Genomic DNA, 24,332 nt, shown 5'->3' on the forward strand with positions numbered 1-24,332 from the left:
CTTAGAGCTTCGTAATAAAAGCTAGCAGGGATTTACATAATTATTAGGATCATAAAATAAATAAAATATCAATATTTGCCTTTTCAAAGAAATGGTAACCTTGTTATTTAGAAAAAAAAAATCTGCTCACTGCTACAGGAGGAAAAAAGAGAAAGATTTTCTTTGTAATACTTTAAGAAAAGCTACAAGCAACTTTGATTTCTTCGATTCTGCTATGTACATTTAAAATTAAGCCAATGGGACCAAGAAAGGGAACATTTGTGGTAAAAGGCTATGGTGTAAAAAAAAAGGGGAGGAAATGGCAAACACGCTTACGTGTGAATTTCAGCCTCGTTCTGTCGTTTCTCTCCCAAACTACCCACAAATAAATATACATACACACAAATATACACACACATTTTTGATGTTGACAAGCAAGATCCAGTAAAAGCGCCATCTCTCTTGCCTCTGGCGATTGGAGAAGGCACAAAGTTGAGGAATTGAGCATCTGCCTACGAAAGCCATCTACTTTTTCTTTAAAGGATTATTTGGGGAAAAAGCGTTATCATTCTGACAGAAACTAGACTGTAAACGTCGTTATTATGCGAAGCCGTGCGAGAACTACACTCACTTTTGATACTTTAACAGGTGCCGGAGCCTGATCGGGGATAAATTACAGGAATGTTTTAATGATACAATTCAAATATTACCAGGTTGAAAAATTTTTCTGTCGAAAACCGAAAAACCTAGAATCCCTCGGTAAAGCATATCTTTCACAATAACATCCTAAATCCACCTGAAAAATCAAGTAAATCGAGCCAAAAACAACCTCTCATATCCCACAGAAAAAAACAAAACGCTCCGAAACATTCTCCACAACAGCTTTTGGAATCCCGAAAATGTCATTGAGGAACATCCTACAAAATCCAATTAATGACAGAAAATTTGAACATTTATTCCATTGAATTGAGCAATTAAATATTTGTGTTTTTAAATAATAATATTTAATCATCATTATTATTATTTTTATAATTATTCCGAAATGAAATCACTTGAATTTAGGCCAAACCAAAAACGCTCCCCGTTGTATGCTGGAACATCACTGTTAATCAACTTGCTCGTTAATTAATGAGAGGGTTTTTTTGGTTAGACATAAAAGAACAGCTCATAAAAAGAGACCGTTGCAAAAAATATTGTATAAGCAAAGCTGATGAAGACATTAGAAAAAGACATTAGAATTATGTACAAAAGTTCACATCTGAACTCAGTATTTTAAATACTAATACCAATCAATATATATATATATATATATATATATATATATATATATATATATATATATATATATATATATATATATATATATATATATATATATATATATATATATATATATATATATATATATATATTTTCAAACACCCACTATATATCAGAGCAGCAGCTATTGGTCAGTCTGAGGAACCTCTTTTGTCCAATTCACTGTCCAACTGTTAAATATCCTTCAGCCGGTAAAAAGGACACAGGAGTAAAAAGCTCAGAGAAAAAAAATAAAGCAAATAAATTAAAACCTCATTCACCAGAACACCGTGTGAATATCATCTATGTGAATTCAGGAATTCTCCAGGACAAAATAAAAGTAATTCCTCTACTAAACAAAGGTTTGTTCTAAAAGAATATTAGCCATCCCATAGTTCCACACAGTAAAGTCATTGTTCAAAAGAAATTAACACAAGCATTGATAGACACTTCTCTTTTTATAGGCCACTTAATAAAAGGCCACTATCTTAAAAGATTTCCACTAAAAAAAAATAATAGAGAAAGAGAGAGGAAATAAGCATCCGAGGGAGAAGGAAGTGGACTTTGAGGTGACATAGCTGAAGCAGCTTTTCTGGTTGATTTAGTCATGTTCACAGTTTGCTTTTCCCCACCACCCAACCAAACTGTCTTGGAAACTTGGCAAAAGTGTAATAGTGTCAGAAAGCGAATGGTGCATCGGATGAGGGGCGAAATAACGTCCATTTTCGTTGTAACCATACTAGTGTAGCCGTGAGACGGAAACAACAACAACAACAAAAAAAGACCTGAGATCTGTATCTTTAAGGGCCTCTGCAAAAATAACGCATTTAAAAACTTTTATTTAAAAAAGAAAAAAAAAAGAAAAAGCAGAAGCAAATGTTAGGACGGACTAGATCTGGGTAGAGACAGAATTCGGCCGTTTTTCTTTCCACCGTTCATATGCGTATAGGGCACGTGCTCCTCGTAATTGCCCCGTAGGCCCACCGAGGGGCCGTTGTCTCTACTAAGGCTCTCCTCGCGTTGGGAATATGATGAGGGGTCCAGTGGTATGCTCTCCATGTTCTCGAAGTCCATGTCGAACTCCTCGCTCTCAGGAGGTTTGTTCTCCTCGCTGTAGAAGAAGGAGACCTCTTGGAAAGTAGGATGCAGGTCCTCCTTGATCATCTCGATGATCTCGAGGAAGGTGGGCCGCATCTTTGGGTTGTACTGCCAACACATCTGCATGAGGTTGTGCCTGAGAGAAGAGTTAGAGCGAGAGAAGACAATCTTAAAGCTCCTAAACCTTATTCTCCATGTGTCTCCATGATGGGTACAGAAATATGTTTTTTTTTTGTTATCAGATTGTTACATTTAATAAATGAATAAATTCAATTAGAATAAGATACTGTTATAAGAAGCTGCATCTTAAGTGGCATTTAGATGTATTTACAGCCCAGAGGTGTCTTGAAAGTGAGTGACATACTTGATATTGTCAGATACTATATTATGGATTTTAGAATTATAGAAAAATAATGACGTGGCTTGATGTGTATGTACCAAAAAAATAACAAATTAATAAAAAAAAATAAAATTTGAGATCGAAATTGTTGACTGAAACAATGCCTAAGAATTAAATCCTGAACAGCATAACGAGTTCAAATATCAATTACCCAAATTGAATTACGGAAACTTTTTTTTCGGCTAAATGAAACCTATTTAAAAAATATATATACATTTGTTTTTGATACTGAATGTCAACAAGGAACGTCAACAGCAAACCGTACTTATGCAACCGAGATGACTGACATGCTTCCTTGCTGTATACATTACGTTTTCGATAGTGACGCACTAAATTTCAGAAACCAGAAATATTTGGTTGAAAAAGCAAAAAAGAATGTCATTTTCACTTTCAGCTGAAATTGCTTTGGAGACCGAAATCATTAACTAAAATAATGCTGAATAACTTTACTACTTCTGTTTATCATCTAAAAACACAAAATACTGGATAGCATGTTTTCAATTACTTAAATTTATTCCTAAAAACTTTTTATTTTTTTACCTAAATGAAAACCTTAATTATTCACTAAATTTGGATACTGGAAGCCAAAAAGGGACATTAACAGGTTTCTTAACTTGCTAAGCCATCCAAACTTACTCGATCAACCAGCTGCAAACGATGGTCTAATATGGTCTTAGCAAGGTTTATCTCTACATCGCTACTTACATTCTCTCTGGACAGTTCTCCGGTCTGTCCAGGTAGCCTCCGTCCATGACAAACTTGAGCACTTGCTCGTTGGACAGTCCCTGGTAAGGCTGCTCGGCAAGCGTGCTGATCTCCCATAACACCACTCCGAAAGACCTAAGAGTCAACAGAATTTATTTATTACAGCACTGCCAGCTCATTAGGCTGGCTGTGTATTCATTTTGGTGGAACCTCTGTCTTGTAACACAAGAATGTCCAATCCTTCTCTTCGAGGGCCAGTTTCAACCAGTTTCAACACACTTGCTTGGAAGTTTCTAGTAATCCTGAATACCTTGATTAGCTGGTTCAGGTGTGTTTAACTCTGCAAGATAATGGCCCTCCAAGAAAAGGATTGGACACCCAAAAGGACTAGTAAAGCACTTCTTGACTAGCTTCTTATAGGGGATCTGAATGTTCTTCTAGACACCTGGTTAGCAAAACATTACAAAGAAACCCCGAGATATACCCACCAGCAGTCTGAGTGAGCAGTAAAAACGCCATCTTTTAGGGACTCTGGCGCCATCCATCTGACAGGCAATAAGCCCTTTCCGCCCTTGCGATAGTAATCAGTCTCGTAAATGTCTCGCGTCATACCGAAATCTGCAACAAAAAAACGAAATCAAGATTTTTCGTCCTTCAAATCCTGAGTTTCACGCTTGAATTCAATGGTCTTCTTACCTCCAATTTTCACAGTGAGATCTTCACCCACCATGCAGTTTCTAGCAGCAAGGTCTCTGTGGACGAACTTCTTAGCGTTGAGGTACGCCATGCCATCTGCTATCTCAGCTGCCATTTGGATCATCTCCTTCAGGGTTGGCGGTGGACGACCTGGGTTATTCTGTAAAAAAAACCCTATTGAAATCAATGGTCACAGCTACAGGCTACTGTTAGCTAATGATTGTGATGTTTCATAGACTCATACAGCCCTTGAAGATGAAGGGAAACTGGAATATTTAGCATCAAATGACAGCATTTGCTCCATTTTACTGTTATAACATCCTCAAGAAAGGTGCAATGAAATTGGGGGCTCGTCCGGGATACAACGTTTGGGGATTGGGCTCATTCTACATCAGGAATATGAAGACTTACCTCAGAATCAGGTCTCAGGTTACGTAGGTAGCTTTTCAGATCACCATGTGTCATCAGTTCCATGACGACCAATGACGGTTGCCCCTTAGATACTACACCGAGCAAGCGGACCTAGACGATCATGTTGAACATTTAGACAAGGTTGTTGATTATTTTGGTTCTCCAGGTTATCCACACTCACCACGTGATGGCAGCTAAAGCCTTTCATGACTGAAGCCTCGTTGAGGAACTCAATCCTCTCGCGCAGGCTCGCCGACTCGTTGACGGTTTTAACGGCCACTCGCGTATCCGGTTCACCCTTCACGATGTCTTTAGCGATGCCTTCGTAAACCATTCCAAACGATCCTTGACCGAGCTCTCTCATAACACTGATCTTCTCCCGAGGCACTTCCCATTCGTCTGGGATGTACACTACAAACACACAAATTTTCAAAATGTACCAATTATGATTTATTTTTTGCCTTTTAACAAAAAAAAAAAAAACTAAATTAAAGCTATAAAATAAAACTAAAAGAGTAAAAATTTGCACAAGCACATTGATAATAACATTAGTTCACAATTTTCATTATCAATTAAATGAAGTGGATTACATCTAAAATTATATCTTACCATCATTTGCACTAATATATTCTGGGTTCGAGGAAGCAATCAGTGGACCTGTTGGTCCTTCAGTTTGTCTGAGGGAAAAGATATTTAGAAATGAGAGCAATGTCTAGATGATAAATAAGGACTTTATTTAAAAGTGTCAAACACATACTTCTTCTTAAGGACAATGAAGACTGCACTGGCCAGAAACAGCAGTAAAATGAAGCAGATAAGCGGGCCGATGATGACTTTCATGTTCGTATCCTCTGCAAAACATGCACATTAGAGCCCATAGTGGCCAAAATAACAGTAAAAAGTCATAAATACAGTGAAGCTTACTGTCTTGAACAAAGAAGTATGCAGGCTCCGTCCAGGAGCCATTGCTGGCCAGCGAAGTGGCACGTATTCTCACACTGTAATTCCCAGGATGCCCTACTCGCAATCGATAGCCGTAATTTTTTTCATAAGTGATTCTGGACACACAGATTTGATCCTCCTGAGGAAAAAAATAAAGAAAAATATATACACCTTCTTGAAAAAATACAATTTTAAATATATAACTGTATAATATTTTAAATACAAATACTTTAAATACATACATATATATTTAAATACATTAAGTGTTAAATATATTTTTAATTTTTAAATATCTACAGATATTTATTAATATATTTTTCAAAAATATTAATGACTAAATAATTACTGTATACATTTTGGTCTGTTTTTTTAATATCTAAAAATATAAATGATTAAATATATAAAAATATTTATTCAACAATATTTAGATAAAATACTGAAAAAAAAGATAATATAAAAGCTAAAATATACACATTAATGTGTGTGAATTTCTTAGAATGAACTGAACACCTACATAGTTATCTGACATCCTCATGTATTTGACTTCATACAGTATGATCATGCCATTGGGTGCTTTCGGCTCCTGCCATTTGATGTAGACAAATTCCGGTTCATCGGGAAAAAATTCATGAGTCACTTGCCCAACGATTTTGTCAGCTTTTACTAAGAACGCAAATGGAAGACGACACATTAGAATGTGAATCAAAACAATAGAAAAGAGTGGTGTGGCGGTCTTACGTTCAGGCAGGGTGCGGGCGTTGACGTATGTTGGCATGCTGCAGCGGTTCGGATCTGTGGGATGGTTGCAGGCCTGGATCTCGATCTGGTAGCTGGTGAAGTGGACCAGGTTGGAGATGACCATGAATTCTTTGGAGTTGGCTTTGAACACCATCTTCTGACTCTTGTCCTTCTCTGGGCTTGACGTGGTCGAAAAGTTGGGCAGGCTGGATGATGTGCTTGCAAAATTAGGCAAAGTAGCATTGGCCAAGCCAACTGAGCGCCGCCGTCGGTGGGGTCTGTGGGTTAACAGTGAAGACTGAGTTTCAGTCGGAGCCAATGGACCAAAATAAACACCCAATGATTTTAGTTCTAATGCCACATAATGAAGAGTAGATGCTTGATTGTGCACTATTTTATCACTTCTGCCACAGAAAATGATGTGAGATTTTAATAAAAGTAAAATTGGAGACTATAAAACATTAATTTTAAAAAATCATGTAAATGTGTTATACATTTGATTCCAGTGTTTTGAAAATTTTGGTCATCTGACTGTTTCTTTGATTAATTGGATAAAGATGCCGCATTTTCTTTCCAGAATTTTACTTAAATTACGACGATTCCATTTATACTTTAACTTTTTCATTGACTATAATACATATGAGCAAAATGCAATATAAATAAAAACTAATACCGAACAAACTAAACCATAAACCTAACATAAAAATAAAATATAAACAGTCTTGGACAGATTAAGCTGCAGTGTGGCCGATGCATAGCAATTAACCAGAAGATGGCGCCATAGACCCTTGATGTTCAACAGCTCAGTAAGAACCCATTTAATATTAGAGGATCTATTGACTGGAGATATATAGAACTAATCCCATTGAAATAAAACCTAAATTAAATTAAACCTAAATAGTAATATATATAAAAAAAACGATAAAAACGACAAAAGGACATAAAATTACAAAATGTTTTGCTAAAAATGTACTGAAATTAAAATAAAAAAAAAAGAGTAAAATAAATAACTTAATACTTTTGCATTAAAATCTAAAATATAGGGATGTAACGATTCACTCAACTCATGATTTGATTCGATTCACGATTTTGATTGTCACGATTTTTTTGACAAAATGAGAAATTATACAATAAATGAAAAGGTGTCCTCTTATGCTGCACATTTCTTTGTGAAATTGAAATAAAACTAAATTTAAATTTTTAAACAAACCCAAAATCAAATAAATAAGTTACACAAATAAAATAAATCTCTTCATATAAACAAACTTTGTCAATAAGCTTTGACAATAGGCTTTCTCTGTGCTCTTTCCATGCAACCAATGCATTTTAATCATGATCTAAACAAAGCATACATGCAGCATGAACAGTTTTTACTCTAAATTAGACTATAATTTCGAAATTTGAAGTAAAAACAGAATGGTCTGACTTTAGTTTTGTGAAAAAAACATCTGAAGGAAACAGCAGATGAGCTGAATGAGATGCAAATTCACTCTCTGCCAGCAGGTGGCGCTTATGAACAGCAAGTGTTGCCAAGTCCACGGTTTTCCCTTGGAATTGGGTTACTTTACCTCTGTTGCTGCAAGTTGAAGCGCCCCAATAATGTGATATTTAGCCCCTGGAATGCGAATTTTACTAGAGGGACCCTGCCGAAAAACTTATATTTTACCCCCCTGAATGTGATTTTTACTGGGGAACCCCCTCAAAATGCGATATGGCTAGTTTTGAGTAGCAATAGACCTTTATCACACTTCCGCATTCGAAAAGCGGAAGATTCAAATAGTAGCGTAAAATAACTTATTGATAGCCTCTATCAATGGCTGTGCCCATAGCACGGCATTGCTGTGGATTATTTATGTAGAATTCAGCACATATACGTCTTCTAAAGACACCAATCTCAGTTTACAACAATTGAGTATTATGAAATGAAGGAGTATGTTGTCACGATATCCCGATGCATATTTTGTGACTTAAACAGGAGCGCGCGAGCCATACTGTATGTGTATAAGCAACTCTTCACTGTCTGATCACCTCATTTCATCACAGAACAGTGAGAAAACTATATGAACATATCACATAAATAAGCATTAGAATTAGCCAAAGCTTAAAACATTAATTATGACTAAAGGCTGTATAGAAGGATTCAATTAAAGGTTTAGGGCAAACTTGTTGTATTAAACATAACGCTCTAATTTTTTCACGCGCTGACTTTATGATACAATCAAATTGAAGTTGTTTAAATAAAGAAATATATCCAGCCCATAGACAATAATTAAAAATAAGTTTGGTCATATTAATAGAATTATTCTCCGTGATCGTGTGCAACGATTGCCGTACAAAATGCCGCTGCAAGATTAATCTTTAATGAGCTGAAAAGAACGCACAAGTTCATCAATTTGCACCGGCTACCAATAGCTGCTCGCATTAAATTCAAGGCATTAATGTTTGCCTACAGAACCACCACTGGCTCCGCACCCCTTTACCTAAATTCATTACTTCAGACTTATGTGCCTTCTAGAAGCTTGCGTTCTTCAAGTGAATAATGCGATGCATTATTGACCATCCCAAAGACGCACAAAAACACTTTCAGCCGGATGTGACGACACGCGGACTGTGATAAAGGCCTATTGGGTGGGTTTTGTTGTGAAAACCTGGCAACCCTGGATATAGTGTTTCCTGGGTTACTGCTGTAAACAAAGCAGATCTGCGCTTATGAACACTACTTTAATATGCATCGTTCAGAGGCAAGATAAAAATAAAATGCCATCTAAACTTTTCTAAAGACAGTCGGTTCCCCTCAGAGACATATTCATATAAACTCCTACCCCAATTGTATGGCGATCTGTTTAGCATCTCAACCGATTTGAATAGTCATATATTTGAATCGATTTTCAACTGGCTCATTGTTACATCCTTACTAAAATAAAACATTACATTTTTATTCCATTATTTATCATCTATCAGTATTCGAGTGTGTCGTGATGACATTCGTCTTCACACAAGCGTTGTGTACCTGGGTTCAAATACTTCATTATGGAGGTAGTTCTCAAAGGTCTTGCGGAACTCAGTCTCTTCGACCTCTTTCTTCAGCTGCGTCTCTGTTTTGGGACAGGCGCAGCAGCGGCCCTTCTGGTCGGGCACCTCCGTTTGGTTCCCCTTCTGGTCGTCTTCGACGTTGTGGTGTGTCGGCGTATGGGACGGCACTTTCATCCCTGTTTGGAGAGAAAGAGGACATAAACGTAAGCAGTTGTGCTGTGGACGTCTGGGCCTACAGGTGCTTTGATTGATCAGGACCTTGCTGGCAGTAGTCGAACTTGTAGTGCGTGATGTCCTCATCCTGCTTCTGGCAGTAGACGATGTAGTGGGTGATGTTGCCGTTGGGGTCGGAGGGCGATTTCCACTTGAGAATGATCTCAGAGGAGGAGTTGGACCAGGAAATGGGGTCCAGTGGTACCGAGGGTCCTGTTACATGTCAGAAACAGAGCAGGAAAACGTCGCTTCAGCTTTCTGTTCTCAGATAACAAGCTTTCACGAGTCATTTCATTCACAGCACGCTACGGGGCTGATGGACTGACAACAACTGAGAGGAAACTGTTTCTTTACATATATACACACATTGTTTCCCATTCATTAACTAGACTGTGGCGGCCCGCCTCAGTCTAATCTGTCCTTCCAGAATAAACCCAAATTACCAACATTCTTCACAATATCTTTTGTGTATGAGAAACTCATACCAGTTTGGAACGACATGAAGAGTAAATGACAACATGATTTTTATTTTTGGGTGAACTGTCCCTTTAAGAACCTACATAATGAAAAGAAGCTGCTGCTGTACGTTTGTGAATGGCTGTGACTTACGGGTGGCGTTGGTGCGGACGTAGATGATCTCGCTCTTGGCTCCGCGGACGAGGTGGTCGTCAGAGGCGGCGAGTTGGGTTTTGACCATGATGGCGTACTGGGTCCAGGGCTTCAGAGGCATGATGAGGAGACCCGGCTCGCTCTGGCCTTTGCCCTCGGAGCCGCGTTCAGGAGGCTCCACGTCTGCGATCGCCCAGCTGTTAGAGCCACAGGCATCCTGCCCGTCGTATTCAGTCACGTTCTTATAAGGACTGAACAGGAAGAGACAATGTTACACAGTACTTCAATGCTTTCATAGATGATCTAATTTACACACGTTGGTTTTTAACTAATCATATTAATGTTACAGCAAATTAGCAATAAATTAAAAAGCTGAGAAAAATTGTATTAATATTTTAACAAACAATTAACAATTTATATACTCCATATATGCGTGTTGGAAAGTATAAAATTCAAATTCTTTAGGTAATTATATTACTTACATTTATAATGTTTAATAAATTAATTGTTCAGGTTATAAATTACATTCTTTCAATGTTTGAAGCAATTATTATAATATTTATGATAGTTTTACTAACCAAGCAAAATTATAATCAAAAGTGTGTTTTAATTATTTCAAGTTTAACATAATTGCAAAAATGACAAGGATACGGTTGAACTTGAACTAATTCTCATTAAATATAATAATATATAATGCTCTCTATTTTACAGCGGTTTTAAAAAGATGTAAAAAAAAGGGTAAGAAATAGAAAAAAGCTATTAAGAATTACAATTTAAATATATAATTACATATTATATAAATATAAATATATGGTATTAAATAATTGTATTAAGTTATTAAATAATTAGCCAAATTTAACACTTTTGAAAAACAGCACTCATGTTTTTATTGTTTAAAGCCGTTTACAAAAGTAGGACATGGAACAACTTTTTTTTCGTAACAATATATCAAATATCACATTTTACTATTAACTAAAATATTTTTTAATATATAATTAAAACAGAACTTAAAGGCAGTAAAATACTAAGTAAATAAAAAAAAAACAAACAAGCAAGACAGAACAACGCTTATATTAATTATTAAATATCAATGTTAATAATAGTAATAAAAAAAGTAAAGAAAAATAAAACTAACTAGTGACAACTAACTAGTCCAAATATACAAACAAAATAACGCTAAACAAGCAAGACATAGAACAACATTTATATTAAGTACAGTTAAATAAATAACAAATTATTTTTCAATATTAGTATTAAAATACAAGTGGAAACAAAAATAATCATCATATGCACAAAATAATACTATGTATAAGTAAAAAAATTTAATTACAATTAAATTGAAAAATCTGAAATTGTAAACCGAAAATTGAAAAATCAAAATACAACCTCAATTAAATATAAAAATGTGAAAATAAATATGAAAATATTAAAGCATTCGTAACACTCACGCTTCCTTGTAGAAGACCATGAATCCCAGCAGGTCTCTGAAGTCCGAGGGCCAGAACGCTTGCCACTTAATGAGGATTTTGTCAGACAACGTGCGGATTTGCGTAAAATTAAGAACTTGGTTTTCACCTGGAAGAGAGGATTGATAATCAGATCTGGTTTGACGTAAAACTCAAGCTACGCTGAAACCAAAAGCGCGGCGGGTCTTACAGAAGGCCAGGTCCGCATACGCTGGGATGTTGATGTCGTTCTTCCTGTCCTTGGTCCCGGTCACTTCTTCCATCCGGAGGATCTCAGACTTACAGAGTTTGGAGTTGTAGCCGAAGTACATCCTGCCGTGGAGGATGGTGAGGTTGTGTTTGTTCCATTCCCACAGCTGTCGCAGGTTCTGGTTGTCAAAGGCGTTGAAAGAAAAGTTCCTGCAAAGATCAAAAACGACAAAGTAAGCAAGCTGTAAGTTTAGCGCTAGAGCTCGGCGGCGTCTTACGTACTCGTTCTCCAGCGTTTCTCCACGAATGACGCGCAGCTTGCGGAAGAAGGAGAGCGAGACGAGAGCGTAGGCTCTGCGGATGCTCAGATAGCCCGTGATCTCCTCCAGCTGACCCAGACTAGACTCCAGCTCGGCAGCGATATTGTCTGAGGAACACAAGATGTGTTTTCATATGCGCCAGTGACTTCACATAACTTCATTTCATGCATACACATACTGATACTTAGATACATATTACTGTATGTGCTAAAAAGATATTACATGACTATGTGAAATACTGATTGGTCAAGCATAGCACTCAGATATTTCAAATCGTTTTATATAATGCTGCTCAACGGAATAATTGACTTATTTAATGCTTTTTTACTTTCAAAAATATATCAAATATTTTATTTTATAGCTATTTTATGTATTTGGGTTAATTTGACATTTAATTTGTATAGTTATTCATATTTAATGTATTTAAAATGTTATATGCTATATGCTTATGTATTTATGATAGTGATTTTTTATAAATATAGAAAACATTTATACTTGTATATATTTATAAAAATAATATTTACATAATTTATAAACTTAATAAAATTAATTAATTACATAATACATGTAAAACGCTTGCAAATCAAAAAGTTTGCACAGTAAACATTTTTTATGATTTGTTAAATAAAACTTTACCATTCTTAGTATTTTGAAAACTAACAAAAAATTGAAGGCATAATAAATATTACATAGAAGTGTTTTAAATATTACAAAATATGAAAAATTACTCCGCATGTAATTACAATTTATTTATAATTTATAATCTGTAATTTAACACTTTAATGTATTTCTAAACATTTATTAATTTTAAATATTTATTTGTATAAATATAAAATATTTCTAATTTTATTTCAAATAAACAAAAATTGTGTGTTTAATTGTTGGACCCATTAAAATTTTTATATATGTGGCTGTCTAATTATTAATATTTAGTTTATTTAAAATGCTATATTATATTAATATAAATGTGTTTTTTTATGTTAACCTAATAATTAACGTATGTATTAGTGTTTACTATTTTTCTTATTTTTATAAATATATAAAAGTATACATTTTCCATTTATAATAAATTTTTGTAATTTATTTAAAATGTTATATTATATTATTTGCTATTATGTATTTTAATAACAAAGCTTACAGAAAGGAAAAAAGTTCACATAACTTGCATAATAACCATTTTATGCATCTATATAAATAAAAAAATGACAATTCTTAACATTCTGAAATAACATTACTTAATATTAACAATTAAAATAATAGTAATAAAAAAAAAAAGACAACATACACGTAAACACAATCAATCAATATGCCTGCATTTCGAATGCACACTACTCACTTCCTTTGCTGATCTTGATGGTCAGACTGCCATGGAGCACCGTACAGCCGCGCAGAGCTTGAGCGGCGGTGACTGAGTCCACCGTCTTCACCCCCGTACACAGTTTGGGACACCGACCGGTGCACGGCGTGCAGTTCAACCTGAATGAACAACAGAGACGGGTTTGAATCAAGACCGAAGCCTGAAGACGCTCAAAGCCAATAACCGTTGCTTTACACATGCATTCACCATGATGTTAGCAGCTGGCAGGGCTTTTTGAGATTACGATTGCCTCAGGGACAAACACATTGTTCCCTGCCCGCTAAAGTCCCATGTCACCTACGAGGTTGTCATTGTTGTGTTTGGAACGAGCCCAAACGCACTAGAATGGATTGTGTGCTGCAATGCAGCAGTGCATCTGAATGGAAAGGGTCAGTGAGGGCACAATCCCGCAGAGACTCAACTAAATACTACGGATGGTTGCGTTGGCTTTGAAGTACGCGACCTCTGCATGCGTCCCGTATGAAGACACGACTCGGGAGACGAGGCCTTTTGATGCAAGAATCGGCAATTGCGCTGAAAGATGCTGTGGAAAGATCTAATGGTGGAACGGGAACGTAATGAATCCCTGCGGCGCAGAGCGTTTGTATAATTCTGTTGCTTAATTTGATCACTTTTTAACAACCCGAGAGAGTAACGTTACATAATCGCGCTCGAATCTTGCTGAAATGTTGCAGGAGTAGGTGGGAGGGGAATACGCAGCTATTTTTCTAAATTCATTTAGAGTTTCAACATTGAGATTTCTGCTTACTTTCTACTCTGATTCCACTAAAAACAAGTCAAAAACTGTAAAGAAAGAAAGAAAATAAGCATCTTGAACTACACATTGTCATTTGATTCATTAATTGTTACCTGTATGTGTTTGATACTCAAATTCATAAGAATTTAGTTTGTTCGGGAATTTGATTCAGCTGTATGTTTTTGATTGACTACAGAGAATCAGTTGTTGAATCACTTGTTTGAATCATATTAAACTGGATGCGTTATATGCTTTTCATTAGCTATGTTTACATCCAAAGATTCTAACTTATGCGCAAAACTGGAATATCGCACAAAACATTTGCTAATAAAGCAACGTTTCCATCCAACGTTTATGCAAATTTTTAGAATTTATGGCCATCTTGACGTTTCCATCCAATGCTCATAAAATGAGGTGGAAACATAGCTATTGACTTGAGATTCAGTTGTTCACGATCATTTGATTTTTCAAGTAAGAAACATTTGATTGGGAATCAGGGCCCGTATTCATAAAGATTCTAAGAATCCTCTCAGAAAACTCTTAATTTAGCTTAAAAACTTTTACGTAGGAGTCTTAGCTTAAGAGCGATTCGGGACCGATCTGAGAGCAACTCTGAGTAAGGAAAAGACAAAAACTTTCATCTTAGTGAGGAGGCGGGGTTGACCCCGTTGCTATGTATGACACAATCTTTTGAAGACTGTGATTGGTTGGTTGTCAAGAAGGAAATAAAAGAGTGCTTTTAAGAGTAGGGTATATTATAAGCCTTCACTTTGAAATTACAGGCGGAATTTTTCCTCTCGCTCTTTCTCACTCACACACACACACACACACACATTATATATGTATATATATTCTTTATTTTTTATTTACCATGCTGTCATACTTACAGAGCCGGCGCCAGGGCACCTCCATCGGGGGGCATTTAAATTTCTAGGGGGGGCACAAATCACGTTGTGTGTGTGTGTCGGGGGGGTGGGGGGCTGCAATCTGTGATCTCGTGCAGTTGCTGACGCTCGCTAAAGCGTGCAATCGCATTATGTGCGCTGTCTTATCGGTACTTTCGCTTTCAAAATCGATCGCGTTCAGCAAGGAGGGGAGAGGATGGAAAGTGGGGGGGCACAGTAACTCGTTTGGGCGCCTTGGCGCCGGCCCTGCATATTTACTGTGTTTTATAGGAAATGAACAGAGACATATAAGCCTAATAAGTGCTGTAACAGACCCAAATCATCACTGCTGCATAGTTGCCTTTTTCCAGTTGCCAAATGTTTTAATGTAGTGATTTCTGGCGCTATGGCAATTCTGCGCGGTGTCTGAGATGTTAGCATTTCTTTAATAAGATCAGTCACAAACATGATCCCTGCACGAACTAATGTGTAGTGTCTTATTAACTCACTGTCATGCATTGTGTGCAACATATTTCTTCTCCCTCTTAATTTTCGTCCATTTTCTCCGCTGTTAAAGAAACTCTTAAGCCCCTTAAAAGTCCTCGTCCATACTCCTAACAAGTTTGACCTTAAGACCTCTTTTAAGGGTTAAGATGCTTTTTGAATTACTTTTTTCTTTACTAGGATTTTTTCTTTAATTTTAAGAGTAAACGCCCACATTTCTAAGAATTTTCTTAGAATTTTGTCACTAGGAGCTACTTTTTGCATTAAAATTCTTCATGAATACGGGCCCAGATTTATTGAGTCGCTTAAAAGAACAGACTCAGAGTCATTCATTCAGGAATCGAATTAAACTGGTTGCACAATGTTTTGATGTACAAAAAAGAAATGATTCATAAGAGTCATTTGTTTGGAAGTATGTTTAAACTGGTTGCATGATATGTTTTTTATTCACTGAACAGAATCAGCTCTTAAGAGTTATGCTTTCAAATCACTAAAGTAATCATCTTGTACGAGTTTGGAAACTGGATTACGCCAGTTGCAGTGTATGTTTTTGGTTCACTAAAAATGCTCATAAGAATCATTTGCTTGGGATTCGTACCTAACGTATTGCGCTATATGCTAATCTACTGTAGATTCAGTAGTTCGGTGTTGCAGCGCCATTGAAGACTGTGAACGAAACTCTGGAAGAGTATTTTAGTACACAGGTTTGTCAGAAGAATGAACATGTGCAAACTCTTAACTGAACCAAACATCACCGGGTTCTGGTGTTAGTTAAAGAGCAATGGTTCATAAAGGTTCAAATCCTATTCAATTTAGAGTTTGATTGAACCCTTTTCAACTGCCACTACAAAAAACACTTCACAGCATCACATTTCAGGAATTAATTTCATTGAAAACCCCCAAACAATCTACAGAAATGCTCAGCAGTTCATTCACAAATGAGCGTTTTCTCTCTTAGGTTTTTAAGCTCATAAACCCACTCTTAAACTCCCTATCCAGTTTTGGAGATCCACGTCACACGGATTAGTTTCAAACGCACACCGACGGCGTGAACCCACGTTTTATATTTTACCCCTTCAAAAAACATTCACGTGCCGCTGAATTTTCATTCACACCGTTTTGTCTTCTCCTTCGGAAAATAACAGGGAGGGAAGGATGGGGCGCGCAGTTACGAAATGGGACTTACTGCCGCATGACTGCCTCCCACAAAGGCGAAAGGTGGCCGGACGAGAAAAACAAGCCAATGACGTCACTTAAAAAAAATTCCTGGAAAACCGAGATCCCATCAAGCTTCCCAACTGCAGCACTCCGACATGGAGACAAAGGAATCAAAAGGCCAGTGAAACAGCCACCTTTTTAAAGCCCCCGAGACCCCAGCGAACGCAAACAAAGGCTGCCATTGTTCCCGCGAGGCTGCGTTTTACTCCCGTTCGCAGTGTTAATTCTCTGTTTATTTGTGCGTTAATAATTCCCACACATGAAGCTGGACGTGCAAACCAGCATGTGCGCAAGCTTCCGGACATTCCCGGGCAGCCAAACGGACTCAGGCTCAAAAAAAAAAGGGCCGCTAGTATCGCTTTCCAACATGCAATGTTGTTTTGGTTTGGCTCATTATACTTCCGCTTAGCTTGACAAATTCAGCCCGACTGCAAATGACTCGGTTGGAATAATCAGGGTGGCATTTTATCACGCTCTTAACACTTGACGCCGGCCATTATAATCTGCTCATTTTCAATTTGCCGTGACTGACGAAAAGACTAAACGATGTTATGATACTTCCAGAAGAGTTTTATCTTCTCCCTGGTCAAGTTGAGCGTGACAACCGGTTCGTTAATTTTCTAAACGACCAAAACAAATCACAGCGTTAACCAGAAACTGCTACTTCATGCCTGCAGCACATGATTCACTCTTTAAACAGTCATTTATATAGAAAGGGAAAAAAAGTCCCACAAAACCTGTCAAGAACAGTGTCAAAAAAGAAATTGTATTTTTAATAAATTATATAAAATTATATTTGAATAATTATATTAAAATAATTTTATAACAATTTAAGTTAAATTTTTATTTTTATTTTATAATTTATTATTTTTAATAAATATATATTTATAAATGTAATACAGTAATGCAAAAAATTCAAAGTCTTGATTTTCTTTAAAATTATTTTATACAACAATTAAGCGTCATCTTTTTTTTACGCATTTAAAAAATATTAGAGTAAACCATATTATATTTAGATATAATTTAATTTTAATTTATAATGCTAAAAGCAATTTAGAGGGAAAATGCGTTTCATTTATTCAAATTAGCACAAAAAACTAAAATATTGCTTAAACTTTAATTTTTCTTTAATATTTGTTTTGTATTGTGAAATTTTCACGACAATTAGATGATCTGTCACGATCTAGTCATCCTATATTCCACCTCATTTATACCATCATTAATGTAAAATTTAATTTTAATTTTATTTAAATAATTGAATTTAATTCAATCATTTAATGTTAAATTGTATTGAATTGTTTACTGCAAGAAATTTTAGAAATTTATGTAGTGTGATTCACCACTGAAAATAATTATTAAAAAAGAACCCTATACATAAAATGTATTGTGTAAATAAGAATTGAGAGATAATGAAAATGTCAATGCAAAAAACTAAAATATTCCTTTAAAAGAACATTTATTTATTTTAAATTTTTTTCTTGTAATTTCAGGGTGAAATGTGGACTGTGACCTTTTGAGACTCACTTCCAAATGTTAGACTGATTTTTATTAACATCCCGTAATACAGTTTATTCCCTGTCATGAAAAACAAAACAAAACAAGTAAATATAAACATTTTGGCCCTTTAATTCAACTTTGTGATTTGTCGTCTAACCCATTCTGCCGCTGTTTTTCGTCAACTCATGTTTAACGTGGAGCAAAATCTGATTAGATTTGACTGGAAAGTGTAATAGTGTTTAGTCTGGCTCCTGTAGTTGCATTTATTTAAATAACAAAATGTGGTACGTACGAGGTGGAGTTCATGGTGGTGTATCCAGACGGGCATTCAGGGATACAGGCTCCGTTATGGATGACGTATTCATGGCAGTCACCGCTCTTGCCCTTGCACTGGTTGTGGAGGTCCTGGCAGAATTTAAAGGACACGCAGCGCCATCCCTTGAAGGTGTAGTAGCCCGGTGGGCAGCGCTCCACACAGGTGTCGCCGAACAGGAAGTTGCGACAAGCCACGCATTTGGTCGAGTTCCCTGGCACGGAGCAGCCGCCCAGACACTGGTCGTGACAGCACTCCTTATGGGGGGTACAAGCACCGTGGACGCATTCGGAAGGGCAAACTGTGAGGGAAAAAGAGTGTGAAAAGAATTTGTTAGCATCGTTTTCTTTAATGTAGCAAACTACAGGTAAAAACATTGTTTTTTCACTCACTGGTCAACTTTATTTGGTTTTTCATAACATGTTTCAGACTAGTGGAAGGAAAACATCTAAAATGCCCTTTTATATGTTTATTTATTTAATTATATTTTACAGTTTATCTGTACATTTCAATTCAACTTTTGTATTTTTTCTCAGTACAAACGTTTTTTCTCCACTTCAGCAGCACTCACGTACACCAAGACTTAGAGTTTAATTCTAGTTTATATTCTGAAGGAGTTTACTGAGGGGTTTGTTCATATAACATTTGCCTGGTTTTTCAGAACATTTTATTCCTAAAAACATGGTCAAAATGCATTTTTTTTGGGCTGCTGACAGTATTTTCTGATTTATGAAGAGATAAAAAGAGATATCCAAAATCCCCTCTATAAAAACCTTCAACTCTAATATGTTAACAGAATTAAACAAGAATTTTAAACACAGCTTTATCTAAAGTTTTGGAACATTATGCAAGAGTACATTTAGAGACAGAGAACTAGAGAATGCTGTGCTTGTACAGTATATTTAAACATTACAGAAGACAAAAATATTTGCAATTCTTAATGCATTCAATCAACTGGGGAAGCACACACAAAAATAAATTGGCGTAGAAACATTTTTTCTCAGAAATGAGAATAAAATAAAGAAAAAATCAAATAAAAGAAATGACGGGTAAGATTGAATTAAACATGAAATTTGAAGTAAAAAGACCGAAATAGCATTTTCTTGTAAAACACAATCCAATAATCTGTTACACATTCAAAAAAGACTAAATATAATTAAATTATAGCACGTGTTATGCTGTCAAATGTGAATATTCACAATTTTTATAGTGTTAAAAAAAATTATCTGATTTTAAAAAGAGTGATAAATAAAGCATCTGTGTTATTTTTAATTTTTTTATTTTAATATAAAAATAACACTTAATAGTTTATTAAAGAAATTGTATATTTGGGCAATATTTAACATTAGTAGACAAAATTTGTACATAATTAGTACACAATATAAATGAATATATGTTATTCAATTCAACATTAATTTCTGAATATTACTAAGAATCATTACATAGCTACCCAAAAAATAAAGGAAAATATTTTTTTTTACAGTGATCTGAGGTCAGCGGCATCGTTCTACGCCTTTCGTCAGGCAGAGAGGAAGTGATTCAGAGTCGTGTTTGGCTGCAAAGCCATCTGGAAGTGAAGCTTGTGCGTGGCAGGGTGCGAGAACTAATGAATACAGCGGTCTGTAAGTCATCTTCCTAGTCTCGCACTAGCTGCCTTAAAGACCACAACAAAGACGCTCCGGGACAAACATGTTCCAGAGACATGTAAAGAACAGCACTCTTTACATACATAGTATACATAATACAATGAAAGATGTAAAAATAAAAAGGTTAATAGTAAAAAAACCAATGATAGAAAATTATGGTAATACACTTGTTTCATTTCAAGTTTGCCTAAGCAACTACACACTACAAAGGAGCACACATGTACTTATATAAAGAGCCATCTAAGCATGTTAACGCGCAGCACTGTGCGTGACAACGCAACCGAGCATTAAATTCAGCCTGAGCAGAAATGCCGCCTCCTGAGACTATTTCATAGATGTCGGAAGCGGCCAGCCTTCCAGGTTACAGTGGAGAAGCAAATCTGTTGGACATCATTAGTGCCATAAAACCCTCCATCATGTGACACTGGGCCGCCCCACAGGAGCAAAACAATACGGTCCCTTCTGCCCGTCAGCGACGAGGCGGACCATACCACTGCCTGACTGAAATAAAAAAGGGCAAATGGGGCCGATACGTGATGGGGATTATGGGGGGAGAAGATCCTAAATGCATTCACAACAGACAAGAATCAGATAAAAGGTATAAAGCCCATGAAAAAATCCCAAACTTGTGCAAAAGGAATCAATTTGAAGCATTTTAATACTTCTAAACAAGCATATATTTTAACACCGTCTGCCTCAGTTGCAAGGCCCAACCACGTTTATGCACGCCACAATTTTTCACCGAATCCCAATCCACTCAAAACTCCAGGCCGGGTTTCCGCAGCAGCTTCAGATCCGCCCTCACCCTTAACCAATGTTTTTGCTGTCCGTGGAAGGCAGCCATTCAATGGCCTCTTCCAACAGAGAGAGATATCCGCCCAGCGTTAACCCCTGACGCACCGGCAGACAGGCAGCAGACGGATGCAGCGGGAACGGCAGAATACACGAGGACAGGCAGGAGCGAGCATGCAGACGGGCGCAGCCTCCACTCTCGGAGCATTCCTCACATACGCCAGCGATTGCAGGACGGCGTAACCCTGCACAAAACACCCCACCCCTCCACGACAGCCTCCGCGGCATCTCCCCAAGGATGATTCCGGTGTACACACACACACATCTTCTCTCTGCGGCCTTTGTAGTCCCTCCTGCTTTCATTCATAAACATTTACAGTATTAAAAATGCTTTTAACGTATTTATTCAATTTAGCATTACAATTTAATTCTACAACCAGAACCTTGTCCCTCCTGCAAATATATGTCAGTAAACTTGATGTCAACACACTTGGGATGTGTATGAATAATCGATTGCAATACATTGTCTGATTAATTTAATTTCTTTTATAACAAACTCTTAAATCAGGTGCTATGCTGGGCGAAATATGAATACTCACAAAAATGTTGCTAGCGAAATAAAATTTAAATCTGATTTTAAAAAAGAAGGATAAATAAAAAGGTGGTTATAATTTTAGTAAAAAAATGTTTTTATTAATTGTATGAATATGAATTAATGTATGTATTAATATACGGTAAACATACCTATTAAGCTCAACAAAATCTACATTGAGACATTTTTAGTGCACAAGATATTTGTTTCAGTACAAAAAGTTATGTTAAAATAAAATATTAATCTCTCACACAAAATATTTAATTTTATTTTAAATGACAAAAGCATTTAAATTAGAGCCCTAGTGACATGTGAGCACGACATGGCCCATAAACACGCTTCTCTATATTCACTTTGAGGTCACGGGTCAGCAGCATTCACAGAAAACTCATGCGGATTCCCCATAAAAACACGCTAATGCATTCACACGTGTGCACTGGAGCGACTGGACGGCGTTTTACTATATTTGGCGGCACTCGCATGTCTCAGGCCTCAAAAGATTTACTGTAAACGCTACTGATCATTTGTTCAGAGGCGTGTGGCTTACGAGAGCGGAGGCAGAGCGAGGAAGTCGGGGGAGGGGAGGCTAGAAATGTAAACAAAACAAACCCGTAAATAGGGGAGGGAAGAAAGCCTCGAGGCGCTCGCTTAGGAGGAAAGGAAAGAAAGCACTGGAAGGTATGAAGGCACCTAGTTTATGCAACCGTGCCCTGGAAAACACACAGAAATGTGACAAACACACTGGCCGGGTGACCTGTCATTCAAGGTTCATCGGTCCAAGAACTCGACAAACAAAAACAAGCTTCCGAAGTGTCATCCAGGCCGCTGATATGACCAGATTACACAACGCAGGTGAACAGGAAGTGCAAAGGTGATTCGCTATCAGGCCGTCGTAAATTCCAAGGAGTTGACAAGCAAAGATGAATGCTAATTTCACGCTCACTAATTTCATAAGGAAGCCTTTGAAGAATCAGCCTCTAAAAGAACACATAAAAAACAAAAAAACCACATCTTCCGAATGATTAAACAAATTATTTTAAGGGTGCACACTTCACCACAGGAGTGAGCCGTGGACCTGCTTGGGCAAGTTGTGGGAGTGTCTCATGAACACACATCCAACAACACCTGAACGGCAAAACACATGAGCATGGGCAGAACGTCCATGTCACTCAGCCAATAGCGAAACGCCCCAACATTCCTCTTCTCTTTTTTTGGAACAAAATTAGGCTCATTTGAGGGAAAGGAATTGGATGCACATGGATTATTATTCATTAGTAGTCTTGGTGCTTATTCTGGTTGGTGCTTAATTTGAGATCCCCACATTGGGCGGCAAGTTTTGCATATTGTAAAACAATACAGGATGAGCAATTTTCCCGTTTGCATTGTGCAATCTTCAAAATGTGGTACTTCTAAGGTAAAACCTAAATGGTTCGTGTCAGAAATGTTGCTTACCACAAAAATTCAATTCCACTCATCACTCATTTTTTTTATTTAGGCCTATTTATTTATAATTAACAATGGAAGTGAATGGGGCCAAGATATAACCAACGAGTTAAGATTATTTTTCATTAAAAAAACAAAAAAAACAGCAAATATGGAGGTTACGATCAGAAATTAACAATGGAAGCATATGGAGCCAAGATATAACCAATGAGTTAACATGGTTTCATTAAAAAACAAACAAACAAACACTCTTGTAGCAGGTGTTTAATTGGGCAAAATTAATATTCACAATCATTTTGCTAAAATTTGAAAATACAATAAAAAAAACAACAAAAAAACAAGGAGGTCTCTGTGGCATTTAAAAAAAAAAAGTATTAATAGTATCAAATATTTTAATATTATTTTTGGTCAATAATATTTAATATTAGTAATTAATAACATCAATCAAATTAAATTAAATATAAATAAGTATATATATATATTTTTTTAATCAATTATGCCATAAAGTCCAAAACAACTAAAAAAAATTATGTTTTATGGCTCAAAAACTACACTATTTTAATAGAAAAATTAATTTAAGTGCTTTCCTAAAATTATAAACTTCACGTTTGTTATATTCTCTAAAATTCTCCTTAAATTTTACCCAAGGAGCCTACATCCCGCATATCATGCACAAGGAAGTGTTTTGAGATACATTTCTTGAAATTACAATTGGTTTTTCCCTCCATATTTGGTATAAACAAACACTAACCAGTTTTAAATGCCTAATCATCCTTCACGCCTAAACTGCTGAACAATCAACTCACCAATGTAGACTTTAACACACTAACCAAATGTATGAGTGTTACAAAATTGACTCATTTTTTCAAGAGAAGTTGAACTAAATGAGAAGATTAGTATCTCTACACACCCAAAGTGACGACATTTGATTAGGCCAATAAAAAAAAGAAATCAGTATAATAACGGTTGACACCTGCTATACACATTCAAGGGTCATTCTTGGTCCTAAGCTTCCAGTCAATGACACAAATGTGATTATGGCACCGTTGGAAGGGGACAAACAAGACCATCAAGGCCATGCAGGATGTTGGGTGGCTGAGACAGTGATTCAATTAAAGGTTCCTGCAGAAGAACAGTGAGTCACCTGTTATCTAGATGGTTCCTCAGTGAGGGCAACTGTCTGGAAGGAGTTACTCACAGCAGCTGTTCTTACAGTGACTCACTGTGTCTG

General features: G+C 36.4%; 1 protein-coding gene across 1 annotated transcript in view; it reads right to left on the reverse strand.

Annotated features, from left to right (window-relative positions):
- Positions 1 to 2,023: 2,023 nt before the first annotated feature.
- The window catches only part of LOC306867396 (insulin receptor-like), a 75,404-nt gene continuing 53,095 nt past the window's right edge, over positions 2,024 to 24,332 (reverse strand). The window contains exons 3-21 of the mRNA XM_079413018.1: positions 18,608 to 18,929; positions 13,435 to 13,574; positions 12,061 to 12,205; positions 11,780 to 11,988; positions 11,572 to 11,698; positions 10,124 to 10,374; positions 9,560 to 9,727; positions 9,279 to 9,477; positions 6,269 to 6,546; positions 6,045 to 6,193; positions 5,513 to 5,669; positions 5,346 to 5,439; positions 5,198 to 5,265; positions 4,770 to 4,999; positions 4,589 to 4,699; positions 4,178 to 4,337; positions 3,970 to 4,099; positions 3,482 to 3,616; positions 2,024 to 2,512 (exon numbers count right to left, since the gene is read on the reverse strand). Coding sequence (XP_079269144.1) covers positions 2,158 to 2,512; positions 3,482 to 3,616; positions 3,970 to 4,099; positions 4,178 to 4,337; positions 4,589 to 4,699; positions 4,770 to 4,999; positions 5,198 to 5,265; positions 5,346 to 5,439; positions 5,513 to 5,669; positions 6,045 to 6,193; positions 6,269 to 6,546; positions 9,279 to 9,477; positions 9,560 to 9,727; positions 10,124 to 10,374; positions 11,572 to 11,698; positions 11,780 to 11,988; positions 12,061 to 12,205; positions 13,435 to 13,574; positions 18,608 to 18,929 — 3,428 coding nt within the window. The 3' untranslated portion in view covers positions 2,024 to 2,157. The remainder of the gene's footprint in view (positions 2,513 to 3,481; positions 3,617 to 3,969; positions 4,100 to 4,177; positions 4,338 to 4,588; positions 4,700 to 4,769; positions 5,000 to 5,197; positions 5,266 to 5,345; positions 5,440 to 5,512; positions 5,670 to 6,044; positions 6,194 to 6,268; positions 6,547 to 9,278; positions 9,478 to 9,559; positions 9,728 to 10,123; positions 10,375 to 11,571; positions 11,699 to 11,779; positions 11,989 to 12,060; positions 12,206 to 13,434; positions 13,575 to 18,607; positions 18,930 to 24,332) is intronic.

The sequence above is a fragment of the Barbus barbus genome (genome assembly GCF_936440315.1).
Source record: "Barbus barbus genome assembly, chromosome: 49".
NCBI classification, from domain to species: Eukaryota; Metazoa; Chordata; class Actinopteri; order Cypriniformes; family Cyprinidae; genus Barbus; species Barbus barbus.